General features: G+C 32.9%; 1 protein-coding gene across 1 annotated transcript in view; it reads right to left on the reverse strand.

Annotated features, from left to right (window-relative positions):
* The window catches only part of LOC127880329 (uncharacterized), a 230,487-nt gene extending 212,206 nt beyond the window's left edge, over positions 1–18,281 (reverse strand). Inside the window, exon 1 of the mRNA XM_052427739.1 lies at positions 18,259–18,281. Within this exon, the coding sequence (XP_052283699.1) occupies positions 18,259–18,271 (13 nt within the window). The 5' untranslated portion in view covers positions 18,272–18,281. The remainder of the gene's footprint in view (positions 1–18,258) is intronic.
* Positions 18,282–18,861: the final 580 nt, after the last annotated feature.

Below are 18,861 nucleotides of genomic sequence, written 5' to 3' on the forward strand. Positions count from 1 at the left end.
ATGTGGTACTATCAAGCAACGAATACAACAAAACACGTATAACCGTATAATCCTATGAAAGATAGCGCAAAGTTAATCGGTGAATTGGTGGGACGCGGTTCGGGAGGAACAATGCTACAACTTATGTTTAAAATCAGTAAGTGAATATGCGATACATAATCAATCATCGAACCTTTTAAACTACACTGCAAATGCTACACTAGCAAGGTCAAAACAAAAATGCCACAAAACATTTGGTAAAACAAATGCAAAGGCTGCGGCTGAAAGCCGATTACATTGAATAAACAGTGAACAACATACTTATACTTATTTTAATCGAAAGCACAGGCGTTCAATCAGACAAAGGTCAATTGTGGCATATTATAATCTATAAATGTCCTGATCCTTGAATAAACGATTGAGAACGAATTTGATTTACAATCGTCTTGAACCAATAAACCATGTATCGTAAATCGTATCTACCTTCTATCCATATGAAACACAATCTTTATACTGCTTTTAATTGACCGTTTCAAAGGGATTTCCATAGTTTTAATAATGGTTGTTTGCATTTTCATGTGCCTGTGATCGTTTCATATTGTGTGATTAGTGGTTGCGTTGCCTCAAAGAACGGATTTCATAGAGATGACACAAATGTATCTGCTGTTGCAGTCGGTGTTTTGTTTTGTATAGAATGTAACCTTGTTTTTCTTCCGGTATTATCGCAAATTACGCGCAATTATCTGCTGTTGCAGTTTTTTTGTATAAAATGTAACCATACGCGTTACGTTATTCCTCACATACAACCTTTAGCAGCATCATTTCGGCATCAGACTACATGGTTCTTGCCATCCTCGCATGTTTCTGTTATTTCCTTCTCTGGTATTGTCGCAAATTACTACGTGCATGTTGGTGTTTGTGCTGATGGCATTATTGCTTGAATTGTTTTAAAATATAGAACATTTGAAGGAATTTGTTGACAGATAAGAGAAATAACAATTAACAAATGCCCGGTTGGAAAGATAAATCGTTTAGGGTTGCATTACACTATTAAAACTTATAAATTAAAAGGACCACAAATAAAAACACAACGCCGAAGAAGAATGTCTGATAAAACTTGTCTATGGGGATAATTTTAATTTTCACCAATCCTATTTAAAACACGATGACGATACCAGAAAACGTGGTAGGTGCAAAAGCTCGGCTATCCACAATGGCGCTGATTATTGCTTATCTGCATCATTTTCATTGCCTTGATTCAGTTAGCATTCCTCTACGGATTGTCTTTGCCGTCATCTGCCTAACAGTCATGGCCATGTTTCTCTCAGTAACTGTACTGATCGTCGCTGACGTCATCTGCATCATAGTTATGACAGTGCTTCGGTCAATAATCATGTACTGAGAACATACTTCATTTCTTTTACCACTTGACCATAAGAATAGTTTTCGTTTGTACGACCAGAGTTTGTGGCACAATACGTTTTAAAGATAAAGCGATGTAAGGTGATATGAGTAGATATTGAACGATAAAAGGCAACTTATGTAAAGGAGTGTTGCAAAAGATTGTGATGCTTGACGAAAACGTAAAATAGACTCTACTTGTAGTCGACGGAAAGAACAGCAAACGCAGAGCCGAGAAGAAACATATTAGTATTTGTTTCTCTTATCAAAATAGTGATGAAAATGAGTTTCGTTCAAATGTCTAAAGTATAAAATCCCAGACAACATGATTAATAAGCTATTTGTTTTATTTAAATGAAACAAAAAATCGAACAAGAAAATCGATAAATTAACAAATTTATATAAGTTGATTTTATAATTAATTTAAAATAAATGAATTGATATATCACAAACAATCGCACGATTCATGATATCACTGTAAACAAAGTATAACTCGAACATTGGGATTTTGATAAAAAAATTATAAGTTCTATATTAAAGACTATTCAATTACAATGGACATATGTCTGTTCTAAAAAAAACATCAATCCACCTTATTTGATACTCAACTCAATAGACTCTGATATCAGTTTTAAATCGAGTTAATATAGTTTCTCATAGTTGCGACTATTTAATCAAGGATTGAGTAACCCGAATATCGTAATATATTTCAGTCCAATAATAATTGTGCTTAGTTTCATACATTTTCATGTGTAAATTGTCCTTCCGCACAAACTATGGGTTAGAAATTATTCCCTAACTGCTTTTCAGCGGCGAATGATTGAACGTGCTGCTCAAGCTGAACAGACACCGAATACGGGGGCGGATAGCACGGGCTTCTTGCTTCCGGCACTGTACTGTTAACATACTCCGACGCAGTTGATACCATACCAATGTTCGTCTGGAAGAAATGTAGTACTGTTATTATCACTTAGCGCTAAAATCCTGCATACACAATCACGTAAAGACTTTTTTCGAGAAATAGTGTTATATTAAATCAACCATAAAGTGTTGCCGTCAGGATTGTTCATATAACTACTAGAGGTTATCTATTATAAGATACAAGCATGAAAGTATAGGCGAGCTTTTATGATAAACGAACAGGGCAGTTTGGCCTTAGATACATTACGATAAAAACACGGCCATTGAGTCACAAAGCATGTCGTTACAGCAAGTTTCAAAAACGTTACCTTTGCTGCCGCTTCCTCGACGTCCTGTCTGAGACTGTACATGAAGCAACAGCCGTACTTGTGCAGTATACAGAACGTGTGCAGGTTCACCACTGTCAACATAAGACACGTAACGAGGCCGACGACATACAGAATGATGGCGACGGCAGGTTTTTCGTAGTAGAAGGTGTACTTATCGACAGCTGCCATGTAGCCGAACCCGACGATAAATAGTGGCGTCAGAGCCGGTTCAATACGAAGAGCCAAAAGTAGAGGACTAACTTTCCGTAAATCTGCAAATAAATAACTACCATGTGTATTTTGCAGTTTTTCGTAAGTTAAATCAGATGTCTTTAGTAATGATAAATACTGCATTTCAAATAAGAGTAATAAGTTGCCGGGCGGCTAGATAAATTGATAGGACGCTGGACAACAAATCGGAGGATCACATACTCGATTCAAAGCTTGAAAAGATAACTTATGTATGGACCGGTCATGCAAATATTTATTCTGCCATTCTCTACTCACATCTGATCATACTAGGGCAGTTTTAAGTTACTTGCATAAGTATATTTTAATTGCATTTTGTTCAGGTAAACCCTGAAAATTGCATTTTGTTCAGGTAAACCCGCGTAGGCATAAAATACCGTGAAATACAGTTGGATACGGATACGCATTCAAATAAACAAAATATTACATAAGAAATGTGTGTTACCTGACAAGGCTTGTTGCTGATTGCTGGTTTCTTGGAGTACAAGCAAGACAGAAGAAGAGGATGAACGAGTGCCTAACGAGAAAATATATTACGTTAAAAATACATTTTTTGACATAATTCTTTTTGTTTTAAACACACTTGTACATATAAACATATTTTGGGCAAATTATCGTTAAAATTTGTAGGCCCCTAGTGCAGGGCGTCTCAGTTGACCGCTGTTATAAAAAAGGACGCCGCACTATTATGTACCATTTGAAATGTATCGCTCTACTATATATGAATACATATAAAATATATTTATAATATGTTTCTTAGGCACACTGGTATTCAAAACATCAACTAGACTTATTTCATTGACATGCTATGAAACTGGTATTTAAAGGCAATACTTAAAAGCCTTTACACTTTTATTTTGCATGGACATTTGGTCTTGTTACCAGTTTGTTCTTTCTTTCGCTCTAACGAGCATATGGCTACCTGGTTTAGATAAAATATATTGTTAGATAACATGCGTTACTATTAACTGACGGTTTACGCGTGCAGAGTATACGACTTGTTCAATGCATGTAGCAATCTAATTTACATTACAGTAAAGCTAATGTCATATCCACATGTCGCTTATAACTCTTACACGCGAGACGCAAATAGAGAACATTTTCCAATGGCGGAACAAAATAACGGTTCGTGATGTTTGTGTCAACCTGTAAACCGAGCCTTTAAACATGTTCACCAGCCTTTAAACATGTTCTCAAGCCATACTATAATGCTTCAACGATGCTCTGTATACCTGAACGCTTGATGTACATTTTAATGCAATAATTTGCAAACCATCATTTGCATATATGACGACAATCTGCGGTTGTCTCAACATAATTTTCACCAGAATAATAAATTTAATTTGCAAAAAGCCCCGGAAAAGGGTCAATCATTCGCTCATTATGAAGTATAAACACTTCTTCGCATAAGTCATTGGAACCGTTTCGGAAGTGTTGGTTCTGATTTATTTCCGTGTAAAGTACTATGTATTTTATTTATACATAATACTATATAAAGAAAGTGTGGCCAATTAATTTTGTTCATAATTCACGAATGTTGATTCCTTTCATTATACCATAACCTGTAATACGTAAAGTTTATTGGACACTTTAAACAAATTTCATGTTTATTTCACTCATGTTCTTCCTCTTTTCTCATACACAGTGGTACACATTTTTTTAACACGGCTCCTAAACTTTAAGTACACTCATGAAGTCCCGAGGTTCCTTACTGAAAAAGACGTGAACGTATTCGGGTAACTGGCTTACTAAATTTAAGCGAATCAGGAGTCTGTGGATAATAGCGATTGTCGTTTTGGACGTATTTGACAGTGTTAGAACTTCAAATAATAGCGGTCAATTAACCTACGCTATCTTTTCGTGGGAATGCCGGTTATGTAAGTTGATTACACCGTAAGGAGAACACATAAATTCAGATCATAACACACAACGTTATAATATGAATATTCAAATAAAAACAATACTCATGCATTTTAATATAAACCATTTCTGTTTTAATAAAGAAACGCAAAAAAACAATATCTTTTAGATGTCATATTTCTTCTGTATTTTTGTAACTTAATTTAATGTACTCCACAGCTTACTGTTTCGGGTGCACATACTTGTTTGAGTAATCGGTGACAGCAGAACATAATGGCTCAATGCACAAAATACTAGTTAAAGTTTAAATTGCGAAATCGCGAAAGATCTCGTGCGCATTTAAAAGCCATCTCGGCTTACACCCAACTAATGATTCGTCTCTTGCTATACGGTTGTATACAACGCGCGATGGCATAGCGCCAAACAAACAAAAATTATATGAAAAGAACAATTTCAACGTTCATTGATTATGCAGTTTGACCGTCGATGCAAACGATCCACTTTTCGAATGCTATTTAATTACTTTATTAATCGATGTACTTTAGCAAATAAATTTATTGTGTTTACTAAATTATTCACACCAAAACTAAAACTAGATTCTTTACTTTTCGTGATGTAAATATTTGTTCAGTTTGATTAATAGAATCTAACAATTGAGTACAGGCGATACATATATATATATATAACGTACTTCAACGATAGCTACAAATGTATTGCAGTAGTAGAAAAATCAATAAGTATAATAAACTACTGAAACAAATACAGCAAATCACACTGTAGTAACATTTTTTTGTAAAAATAATAATACCCTTAAACATAAATTTAATCTTTAAACGTGACACTTATATCCCATTATATATATATATATATATATATATATATATATATATATATATATATATATATATATATATATATATATATATATATATATATTTACACACACACAAAGTTTAATTAAAAAGAAAAAAATGGACGGAAATGAGAATATATTGGGAACCAATCATTCTGTTTACAAACACGAAACCATAGTGTTCACAAAATTATAAATACTTTGAATAAAATATGTCTCTGTACTCATAGAAAGTCAGACATTCATTAAGGCTGTTTTCTAAAAGTGACACATTTGAGTTGTCTGCAAAACGCCTATCTCTGCAAAAAAGAAAATATGAAATAAAACAAAAATCTTTAAAATAAAAACAACACAAAAGTTAAATGCAGCTTAAGTTTATAAAAATAATTAATATTTATAACATAGTAAATAAATCGTTAATTTTATTTATGAGTTTGAACGATTTTTTTATATTTTCCAAATTTAAAATGAAACTTCTAATAAGCTTTCCTTAATTTATAATGAAACTTAATTTAAATAATGAATATTTGGTAATTGATTATTGTGCATACATTGATAATTAATAACATGCTTTTAAGTGTTCATTCCTCTACATGCATGAACGATGATTACTTAAATATGAGTTGAATGTTCCATTCCTACAGGTGTTCTGAATAATGCAAGAAAAATAAGCATCAGATCATTACCCCACCCAATGATACCTTATGTGGCTAATGCTAAGGAGAAAACAAAAATCAGTGAGAAAATAAAGATTACTCACACGCTGGATTGCAAACAAATTTGTCTGACAAAGCAAATGTTATGATTGACTTTAACAAACTTTCAGTGTATTAAAGATATGACATACAATACCGATGAAGACATACACATTATACGAAGTTTGATTGTCCAATATAGACTGTAACAATTGCATACTGTGTATCTTCTGAGTCCACTGTGTCTCAAAATTGCTATGCTAAATTATGAAATATAGTACTTATTTTAATTACGGTTTTCTCATATACATACCGATCGAAATTCAACATTTTGTAGTTAAACTAATAGATCTATGGTTTGATTTAAGTGGCGACAATTTCAGCCAAAACGTACTTCAACGATAGCTACAAATGTATTGCAGTAGTAGAAAAATCAATAAGTATAATAAACTACTGAAACAAATACAGCAAATCACACTGTAGTAACATTTTTTTTGTAAAAATAATAATACCCTTTTAACATAAATTTAATCTTTAAACGTGACACTTATATCCCATTTGCACCTCCAAAGTGAGATAATTGTTGCATACATGTGTTCTTTTTGATTACGCTTTATTTGTGTGCATCATGTGTTCTGCTTAGAAATACACTAAAGCATGTATCAAAGCTGGTTTGTTGAATGAAAAGTTTTGATAGAATTAAATTGGAATATCTAGAGCTGGAAAGCATAGTTTTACACCGGGCTCTCGTTTAATTCCACCTTGCTATCTTCCTTTCTATCCCTCTGGACTGGTTAACACAGACATGTGTTTATATGTGACTTGGCAGAAATTCTGAACACATTGTATATAGTCTATGATATATTTGCAGATTTGATAATTAAATCCAAGCTGAGCAATTATACTTGATGTTCCCCTTATTGAGTTCACCAAATGACTTGATCCGTCGTGAATCTTATTTAGAAAAAATAATCAGTTTTTACATATATATATATTTCATTAAATTAAAGAATATTTATCGCTGGTCTAAAGCTTTACGAGAATTTTTCATGATTTCAAACAGACCAGTACTGCAGTAATATACAATGTAGAAACTGTCAATTAAAAATGCCTGTACAAATTATTTGATATTGTGCCTTACAGTCTGATATGGAGATATATTTTAACCTCTCATAGGATGCGGCCCATAATACTATAATCATATATTGAAATAAATGAGTTGTTTCATATAACTTTCTAAAGGCTATAATTAAGCACAGTAACGTGGAGTTAAATATGTCAATACCTTTTTGTTTTGGGGAAAAACAACATTCTTAATTGAGTGACATTGAGTGAGCGTTATTCCGATTTGTATGCAGGGGAGAGTAACAAACGAAGGAGTTAAATAGTATCTTCGGACCTCACTGTATAGGGGTACTTTTCGAAAATCAATAACCAATTTGCAAAAATGCCGTTTTAAAACATAACATTAAGTTAAAATTCCTTTAAAAAATCATTATTTAATTCACATAGCAATCATATCATTTCACAAGTGCGTCGGAATTATGTAAGTATAAGCAAAAAAAGTTACAACCTGTAAAAACGTCCTTGATATCTAGGGCACTCCATAGTATCACGCTATTGTTACACAAGAAAAAGTTGTGAACTATAGCATGCAATAATTGCCATATAAATTAAGAGTGAACATAACATTGTAGTGTATCAATAATAAAATATGCTGATATTTAACGGAGTTCACGAAACATAATGACTAGAAAACAAAGTTAAATACCTACAATACTTGTTATGATACCAATCGTATTTTACTTTCACAAACACGAGTGTAAGGCTTGGCCTTTCTGAGACGAAAATGCTGACCACCCTGATGAAACTGTTAGAACAAATATTCGCTTACTCAAAAATGCTTATGCATTTTTATATTTCCAGTTAAATCCGATGAAAATGTAACTAGTTGGTATCACGTTTGCCGTCTGTGTGATGGTTGCAGCCGCTATTGCAATTGCTATCGTTGTTATTCGAAAGAGAAGGACGAAGTAAGTTTGCCATTTATTTAGGTTCTATATTCATATTCTGAGATCAATTCCGTGCAAAAAGTGTTAAATAACCAATCACTATATGTTGATTTAATTTCAAATATGAAAGTCACAGGCATTGTACTTTTTTTTCAAATTTAATGGTGTTTAACGTGTTTTGCTGTGTCATTGTTTAATGCTGTTTCTTTAACAACAGGTATCTGAAACATGAAAACAAATGACGATGACTGTGTATTTTGCACTTCAGCCCCTAATATAGGCTGTTCATTATTGGGTAAAAGAATAATTAATAGTCTGTTTTGTCTGAACTGTGTTTATGTAATGAGATCGATGTACCTTGGACTTGAACGCAGGTTTTGTCATCCAAGATTGAAACTTGTGAATAAATGTATATATGTTTTTTTGTGAAAATACAATATTATATATTTTCTTTGACATGTATGTTATATACTTAATATAGAAAATAATAAAGCAGACACGCAGAAGAAGCGATCCTACAACAATGTTGGTATTCTTTCAGGAGGTCGGACGAGCCTCATACCGCCGAAGAAATGGTAAAAATGAAAACGTCTGAATAAAAAGACAACAATGGAGAGGCCATCACTTGCTAGTTAGGACACAGATTTTAATATTTAATAAAAATAATTATATGAGTGATCAGATACAGAATGTTAACATTAATCGGTTATCTTCTAAAAGATATCTTTAATATATTTTTTTATCGTTGTGCTATATGCACAATTATACAAAGATGAATACCAGAAACTAGTCTTTTGAAACCCATCAACATTTGTTTGTTTGTATAATGTTTTTGTAAAAAATGTTGACTTTAATTAGATCATTACACATGCTTACATCAACATCAAACAATTGTACCATGAATATCGAAAAAAAAACTAGTGCAATATGTTGAAATAATAAAATGTACATAGATCAATTCGTTGGGAAGTCACATTTCTTGATATATATATATGTAATGATTTGATTAATGATTGAATACTTTTGCCTGCGACATACGTTAAATTGATATAAAAATGTTTTAACAAAGTAGAATAACATGTTATTAAATAAAGCAAAAGGTTTTAGTTTGTAATCTTTGTTTGATTGATATGCTTTAGATTTTTTATAAGTTTTAATAGTGTATGAATTTAAATCAACCATTGTACCAGTAAATATGGAATTTTTACAAAGAAGACATCTGTATATAAATAACATATTTATATTGTTTTCATAACGCGCTATTTATTATTAACTATTTCATATAAGGCAAAGTGCGGACTGCTATTTTTATAAGTATGGTACTCTACATGTATATCTTTTCCAAAGCGTGATATTTGGTTATGGTATAAGTGACATTTGTTTTTTATATTCATTCTCTTAACTGAAAATAAAAAACTGAATTAACTCCTTCTATGGATATGTTTTAACTAAACGTGTATCTGAATTATTCGCTATTGTATCCGGGGAAAACCCAGAAGACCAAGTATTCAATATTGTAATAACTACATGAGCCTATCACATATCCAATTCCCAAAGCGGAAGTGGTGTATTCATGTTACCTATATAATATCATATTGATATATGTATGTATAGTTAAACATAATGCACTAATAACATCTCAAAGTATTTTGGCTGTTTTATTTTTTGTAAACAATGGATATCGAATTACCAAACAAACACACTAATATAAAACAAACAAAACTTGACCAAAGTAATGTCTCAATTTTCTATTGGTTGCAGAAATTTAATTAATAATAGGTAAACTTCCGTAAAATTATTTTTAAAATCATGCAAGAGTTAAATTGCAAGAATAATGTCAAAGTTGACTTTGTAGACATATTAACACATATTGTCAAATATACCCGCAATTTCAGCTATGTTTTAAAATAATACAAAATAATTTAAACAAAATGTCGGTTGATGGTCATAAAGGGCTTTTTTACATTGTGAACATGTTTTGAAATTCTTGATAAGTGTCTTTGTCGACTTAATAGTCGTGTTCGGTTACACTTCCAAATCCATGGCGTGTATGTTTTCGAATTCCTTATCAATACAATATTTTGAAGATTGATTATACACTTTACATATTATTTATAGAAAATAACTAACTATCCGGCCATATTGTTTTCCCACTATATGCGTTATATGCAATTCGTCATCCATAGATATCTTTAAAATTATTATGAACAAACCTGACAATTTTTTTTTCATTGATAGTTCTTCAATGTATACAAACGTGTAATAAGGAATTCGATTTAAAAGAAATCTTATTACTTGAATCAAAGGAGTTTGGAAATGATCAATCGAGAACAGTCATGTCGAGCGTTGTTACAAGGCACTAGAATGTTTTTCAAGAACAATGTTAACTCGGAAGAAAGCATCGAACGATGAATGATTGACGACGGACAGTGACTTGACATATCAGCTCATCAAGAGGCACTTCATACTCAGTGGTTCACTAAATGCTCAGCCATATTGAATATACATTTAAAGTTTTAACAACGTCAACTGTTATGTCGACAAATATTATAGTTCACTTAAGTAGATTTGGTTTAGTACAAAATGTTCGATATATTCTTCATTATTATATACTTTCTATTGAAATGATGTGGCAATTAGACAATGGCGTTATATATACAAAATTAAAACCACAAAACCAAAAACACATGGTAATCGACAATTTATGGCAGCAAACTCAACACAAAACAACAAACCAAACCCTGCAAGCACGTATATGAATGAAAAAATATCGCCATAATTTACATCGTCTACCTTTTGCAGTCAATCAGATGTTGTATCTCTTATGGGTTTTAAACATAATAACACTTAACCAAACACATGAACTGTACTTATAAAAACAAAACATATTAATATCAAAAGATTCCTATATAGCAACACATACGAATGTACGTTGTACTATGAGCGTAAACGATGTTGATTGCATTACCACTTATAATGCACGCGCAATGTTTATTATAATTACAAAACATGGTAAATGGTGTAAACACAAACGACAAGAAATCCGTAATAATTCATCGGCTTAAACATGTTGATTGTACATTTAAATATATACGTAACATCTTTATTAAAAGGCCCTGTTCAGAGTTTGGCTTGTTCACAATTTTCTTTTTTTTTCTCATAAATTCGAAAACAAAAATCAACGACCTATCGAAAAGCAAAAACAGTTCGTATTTCTTTTCATTTGTGTTATGTTAAGGAAATATGTGCATCATTAAAGCTATATTTAAATACTTAGCCAAATTAAAAAGTCAGCATAGCCTGCATAGTCTACGCGTATATTTGTTTTTTTGAATCGAAATATTCCGCCCGGAGTTGTGTTCGTGTCATAATTTTCCAATTGTTTCACTTTTACCTCCTTCTTTTCCTTGTTCCTGATTAATACAGAATATGAACTGGGTCGGATTCAAAACTAGTATAATTAAGTAATTATTTTGAGCTAATGGTTAAAGAGTTCACGAACAATTCGTTATGAACCCTTTTAACTGTAAAAAAAAACAATCGAAACGTATAACATACAAATTGACATTTGTTAGTTTTGTTTGATTATCGATTGTTTATCCACGAGTGAAACATCCACTTACGATTGTCAATCTTGACTGCGAAACACGTGATACTATCAAGTTATCTCATCGCTCGTTAATTTAAACTTATTTTCTATAGAAACTTGAATACTGATACGTACATTTTAATTAATATAGAGTTTCAATATCAGTTTGAACACGTAGGCATCGTCCGCGATGTTGTGATACTTAAATGTTCAAGTCGGTTTCCTTACTCTAGCATCTGCGACTGCAACTCGAACTCTGCACTAGACGAACATTCTAAACAACGGTACGTAGTCGGTTCAAGCTACCGCATGGATACGGTAACTCTCTTATAGCGCTGCTTAAATCGCATGTAAATGATACGCACACACAACACTCAACACATTTTACATACAAGTCGCCCCGTTGGTACAAAAAGGTACCATGTGCCTTTTAATTTCAATGTCACACGGTACCTTTTTGTACCCAGGGGAGCGAATTGGCTGTTGTCAGTTAAAACTCTTCCTCCTCTTCTTTGCATTGTATTTGGTGTCATCTGACTTATAGTTATGGCCATGTTTCTGTCAGCACTCCTGTACTGATCGTCGCTTACGTCATCTGCATCATAGTTATGACGGTGCTTCGGTCAATAATCATGTACTGAGAACATATTTCATTTCTTTTACCACTTGACCATAAGAATATTTTTCGTTTGTACGACTAGAGTTTGTGGCACAATACGTTTTAAAGATAAAACGATGTAAGGTGATATGAGTAGATATTGAACGATGAAAGGCAACGTATGTAATGGAATGTTGCAAAAGATTGTGATGCTTGACGAAAACGTAAAATAGACTCTACTTGTAGTGGACGGAAAGAACAACAAACGCAGAGTCAAGAAAAAAGCAAATTAGTATTTGTTTCTCGCATAAAATAGTGATTAAAATGAGTTTCATTCAATTGTCTTAAGTATAAAATCCCACCAACATGACTAATAAGCCAATTTTTTTTTTATTTAAATGAAACAAGAAGATCGACAACTTAACACATTTATATAAGTTGATTTGATAATTGATTTAAAATGAATTGATCAATCACAAACAATCGCTAGATTCATGATATCACGGTTAACAAGGGATTTTGATATAAAAAGTTCTATATTAAAGACTATTCAACTTAAACGCACATATGTCTGTTCTAAAACAAGAGATACAAAACTTCAATCCCATAAAATTGGTTTACGGATAGATGACACAGGTTGCCTTAGCCGAAATGCAGAGAAGTATTCCGAAATGATATAACATTAGACAAGATAAAATAGCACGACCTCATTTGATATTCAACTCAACAGACTCTGATATCACTTTATATTGTTATAATGAGATGTTATAATTGTAATAATGTCTCATAGTTGCGACTTTTTAATCAAGGATTGAGTAACCCGAATATCGTAATATATTTCAGTCCTATAATAGTTGTGCTTAAATTCATAATCATATTCATGTGTAAATTGTCATTCCGCACAAACTATTAATGCGTTAGAAATTATTTCCAAACTGCTTTTCAGCGGCGAATGTCTGCACGTGCACCTCAGGCTGAACAGACACAGAATACGGGGGCGGATTGCACGGGCTTCTTGCTTCCGGTACTGTGCTGTTAATATACACCGACGCAGTTGCTACCATACCACTGTTCGTCTGAAAGAAATATAGTACTGTTATTATCCCTTAGCGCTTAAAACCTGCGCATAAATAATCACGTAAACATTGTTTTCGAGAAAAATTGTAATATTAAATCACCCGTAAAGTGTTGCCGTAAGGATTGTTCATATTGTTAATAGGGGTAATCTATTAAAAGATACAAATATGAAAGTATAGGGGAGCTTTTATGATAAACGAACAAGGCAGTTTGGTTTGAGATACATTACGATCAAACGAAATGGCCATTGAGTCACGAAAGTGTGTCGTTACAGCACGTTTCAATAACGTTACCGTCGCTGCCGCCACTTCGACGTCCTGTCTGAGTCTGTACACGAAGCAACAGCCGTACTTGTGCAGAATACAGAACGTACACAGGTTCACCACCGTCTACATAAGACACGAAACAAGTCCTACGACATACAGAAGGATGGTGACGGCAGGTTGGTCGTAGTCGAAGGTGTAGCTATAGAACGCTGCCATTTAGCCGAACCCGAAGATAAATAGTGGCGTCAAAGCGCAGTTCAATACGAAGAGCCAAAAGTAGAGGACGAACCTTCCGTAAATCTACAAATAAATGACTTTCATGCAATATTGAACAACACAAGTCATTTTAATGTTATCAGGCCGTTAAAAGGTGTCGTTAGTTATGATAAAGATTGCATGACAAATAAGAGTAATGAGTTGATAGAACGTTAGGTAATATAACTGAGGATCACGTACTCGATGCAAAGCTCGAACAGATAACTTCTCTATGGACCGATCATGCAAATATTTCTTCTGCCAATCTCCAATCACATCTGACCCTACTAGGGTAGTTTTATGGTTCTTGCATACGTATATTTTAATCGCATTTTGTACAGGTAAAACCGCTCAGGAATAAAATACCGTGAAATACAGTTGCATATTGAGACACATTCAAATAAACAGAATATTTCATAAGAAATGTATGTTACCCGACAAGGCTTGTTGGTGATTGCTGGTTTCTGGGAGTACAAGCAAGACAGAAGCAGGGGATGAACTAGTGCCTAACAAGAAAATAAATTAAGTTAAAAATACATAAATTGACATAATTCGTTTTTTTACAATTACAAATGTACATATAAACGTTATCTATATTGTCTATCTGTGTAGCTTGTCTAGTACATTTGTTTTGTTAAACCCTATTTCTCAATAGATTCTTTGCCCTCAATATAGGACCGCATTCAATTATAAGATTAATGTCCTGCTGGTGCAGAAGTATAGCTGGCAGCAAATATTTAATGTTTAAAAGTACGCATTGAATATTTCGGAGTGTGATTATGTCAGTCATAATTGTAAACTTCAATAGGATAAAATTAATCGCACTTACCAATCGTTTGATTTCATAAATCGTGTTTTTGGTCAGAATGGTTAGTATGCGATAACTTATTGAAAAAATATGGTGGCTTAAATTAAGATTAATAGACCAACGAAAACAAAATTGGAGTGCATATTGTTGGATTTGGACTGTTAAAAGTATTGAAATAAGTTGTCATTGCGGTCAGCATGTTCTTAATTAAATTGTTTTTGATGATTTATTTATTAAATTGGGCTTTATTTATTGGTATGCACTGTTTTCGTTTCATTCAATTTTATTTTATCATCCCTATTGTTTTACATTCTTTTAGTTTTCGCATTTTTCAGTTATTTGGTGTTTCATAATATTTATCAATTTTGACCATAAGACTGAGTTTTGAAGCCAGATCAGATAATCAAAAATCGACGGCTACTATAAATATTATATCGACCCATCGGAGTCGAGTCATGTCAAGTTGTAACTATGTATCGCAAAAATATGCACCATACCGCAGTAAATGAATTTTCATTTTGAAATTCGTAGATACGCTACGTTTGGTCAGTTTAAAAGATTATTCGTTTTTTAAATATATATTTTGATATCAATTCGCCAATTTAAGCATTCTTACCACAAACCCGTTACACAGCAGTGCTGTTCCCCACCAATCCACCCCACGGAAGACGATGGTCAATATCCCCGAAACAATGTCCACGATAAATATGAACCGCACTATCCACGATGCTGCCTCCACTTGAGTCAGCGTCCGCCTGGCGACCGCTGTTATAATAAAATGACGCCTGACTTGTATATACCTTTCACTCGTATAATATATATTTTATATAAAAATAGTTTATATTAATTTTGATCAATTTCTATCTACGATTTCGCCTGTGCACTTCATTGGGTCGCTTGGCAACCGATGAAATATTACAGGATGCCCTATTTATATTATTTTACACTCATAAGGAACAATAAAATAAGCATACTTGACAACAATATTTATCCTAATACTTATATACGCATGTCGCTTACTGTATATTTAACAGGACCCTTCAGGTTATGGATAACGGTATACTTGAATACTTATTTAGGATGAAATAATATGAAATATTAATAATAATAATAATAATTATATATTCACACCTATAATAAAAATAATCATATGACCCAAACATAAACACAATTCGATGTTGAGACAGTGGTAAACGAACGGAAATTTGCTGTACTTTCGGATGATTTTAATTAAACTTTAGTAAATTTTTTTGTATAATATTCAATTGTAATGTATTCACGATAACGTCTTTATTTACAAATTTATTTGCCCCTAGTACCGAGCGTTTTAGTTGACCGCTGTTATAAAAAAAGACGACGCACTATTATATACCATATGAAATGTATCGATATAATATTTATAAATACATTAAACATATGTTTCGTAGATACGCTTGTATTCAAAACATCATATGGACACATTTCATTGACACGCTATGAAACTGACATTAAAAGGCAATACTTTAAAGGGGCCTTTTCACAGATTTTGGCATTTTTTAACTTATTCATTAAATGCTTTATATCGATAAATGTAAACATTGGATCGTAAAAGCTCCAGTAAAAAATCAAGAATAAAATTTAAAAAAGGAAAAGAACATTGCCCGGACCAGGTTTCGAACCAGTGACCCCTGGAGTCCTGCCAGAGTCCTGAAGTAAAAACGCTTTAGCCTACTGAGCTATTCCGCCGAGTACACATATTTGACGTATTTTATACCTTATATAAGCAATCTTCGTAGTTTAACAAAATTTAACGACAAAAACAGAACTCTCCAAATTATTCAATCGTTTCGCGTTGCAACGCTTTATAATTTTTAGGTTTTAAAATCGTCAAAAGATGCATATAATGGCTATATTAGACCATGGTAAATGTTCAGTATTACTGTTTCCTCACAAATATCATAACTAAAACGAAAATTTGCGAATCTGAAACAACTTTTTTCAATTTTGTCAATTTACCAAAGCGTGAAAAGATCCCTTTAAAGCCTTTACACTTTTATTTTGCATTGACATTTTGTCTTGTTACCAGGTGGTTCTTTCTTGCTCTTAAAGCGCATATGGCCAACCTGGTTTAGATAAAATATATTGTTAGATAACATGTGGTACTATTAACTGACTGCTTACGCGTGCAGAATATGCGACTCGTTTAATTCGCATAGCAATCTAATTTACATTACAAAAAAGCATATCCAAATGTCGCTTAAAACACGTACACTCGATACGCAAATAGAGAACATAATCCGATAGCGGAACAAAATAAACGGCCCACGATTAGTTGTGTTAACATGTAATTCGAGCCTTTTCAAATGTTCACCAGCCATGGTCAAAAATTCTCTTCATACCCGAACGCTTGATTTACATTTTTATGCATTAACTTGTAAACCACAATACGATTTGCTAATAAGACGACAATCTGCGGTTGTCTCAACATTATTTTCACCAGAATAATGATTATACTTTGCAAAAAGCCGCGTAAATAGATTGCGCAGTTGTTGTCGGTCCATGCATTAAAAAGGGTCAATCATTCGTTCATTATGAAGAATAAAAAGTTCATCGCGTAAGTCATCGGAAGCCGTTTCGGAAAGTGTCGGTTCTGATTTATTTCCGTGCAAAGTACTATTTATAATATTTAAACATAATTCTATATACAGACAGTGTGGTAAAGAAATTTTGTTCATGCGTACAGTTTTTGGCAGAAAGTGGTAAAAATGTTATAACATTTTATTTTCTTTCATTTTAATGTAATGTATTCACGATAAAAAAAATTCACGTTTAATTTCACTCCTGTTCTTCCTCTTTGCTCATATACAGTGCTACACATTTTTTAACCTTTTCGTACACTCTTGAGATCCCGATGCTCCTTACTAAAGACGTATTGGGGTAAATGACTTACCAAATTTAAGCGAATAATATAGCCACGCTCAATTAATTTTATTTTCAATGTAAATAAGCAAATAAACGATTAGTATTAATATTTAGTTGAACTAAAAGAAGTGTTTCTTATAAATGAATCGGATGAAACGCAGTCTCTGTTCCGTAATATTCGACCTGACTATACTTGTATCCTTGGCCACAACACCGTAAGGTAAAATCAGGAAGAGATGTGGATAATATCGACTTACTTTTTTAAACGTATTTTACAGCAGTGGAACTTCACATATAGCGGTAAATTAACCTACGTTAACATTCCGCGTGTATGCCGGTAATGCAAGTTGCTTAAGCCGTAAGGAGAACACATAAATTAAGACCATTACACACAACATGATATAAGGAATATTCTCATAAAAACAATACTCATGCAATTTAATATAAATCATTTCTGTTTTAATAAAGAAACGCGAAACACAATACCTTCAGATGTCATATTTCCTTTGTATTTTTGTAACTGTTATTCAATGTAAACCACAGCTTACTGTTTTGTGTAAACTTCCTTGTTTGAGTAATCGGAGACAGCAGAAAATAATGAGCTCAATGGACAAAAAACTCGTTAAAGCTCGATACCTCGGCTATCTTAAGAATACTCCGCTCGATAGATCTCTTGTGAATTGAGGGGCCATCTCGGCTTACACTCAACTCATTACCCGTCTCTGATTATACGGTTGTATGCGACGCGTGTTGGCATAGCGTCAAACATTCATAACAATAATATGAACAAAGCAACGTTAAGGTTTATTTATTGTGCAGTTGACCTTTGATTCAAACGATCCACTTTTTGAATATTATTTAATTACTTTTTAATCAAGGTTGAATCAATTGTTCGTTGTAGTGATGATATTTGTGAGGAAACAGTAATACTGAACATTTACCATGCTCTAAATACCCATTATATTCTTGTTTCAACAATATAACAACCTAAAAATGTTATGGACAATAGATGACCCCTATCGAAATTGGGGTCAATAGGTCAAAGGTCAAGGTCACTGTCACAATTAGGGTGAAAATTGTTTACGATAA

Source organism: Dreissena polymorpha, chromosome 4, assembly GCF_020536995.1.
Source record: "Dreissena polymorpha isolate Duluth1 chromosome 4, UMN_Dpol_1.0, whole genome shotgun sequence".
Taxonomy (NCBI): domain Eukaryota; kingdom Metazoa; phylum Mollusca; class Bivalvia; order Myida; family Dreissenidae; genus Dreissena; species Dreissena polymorpha.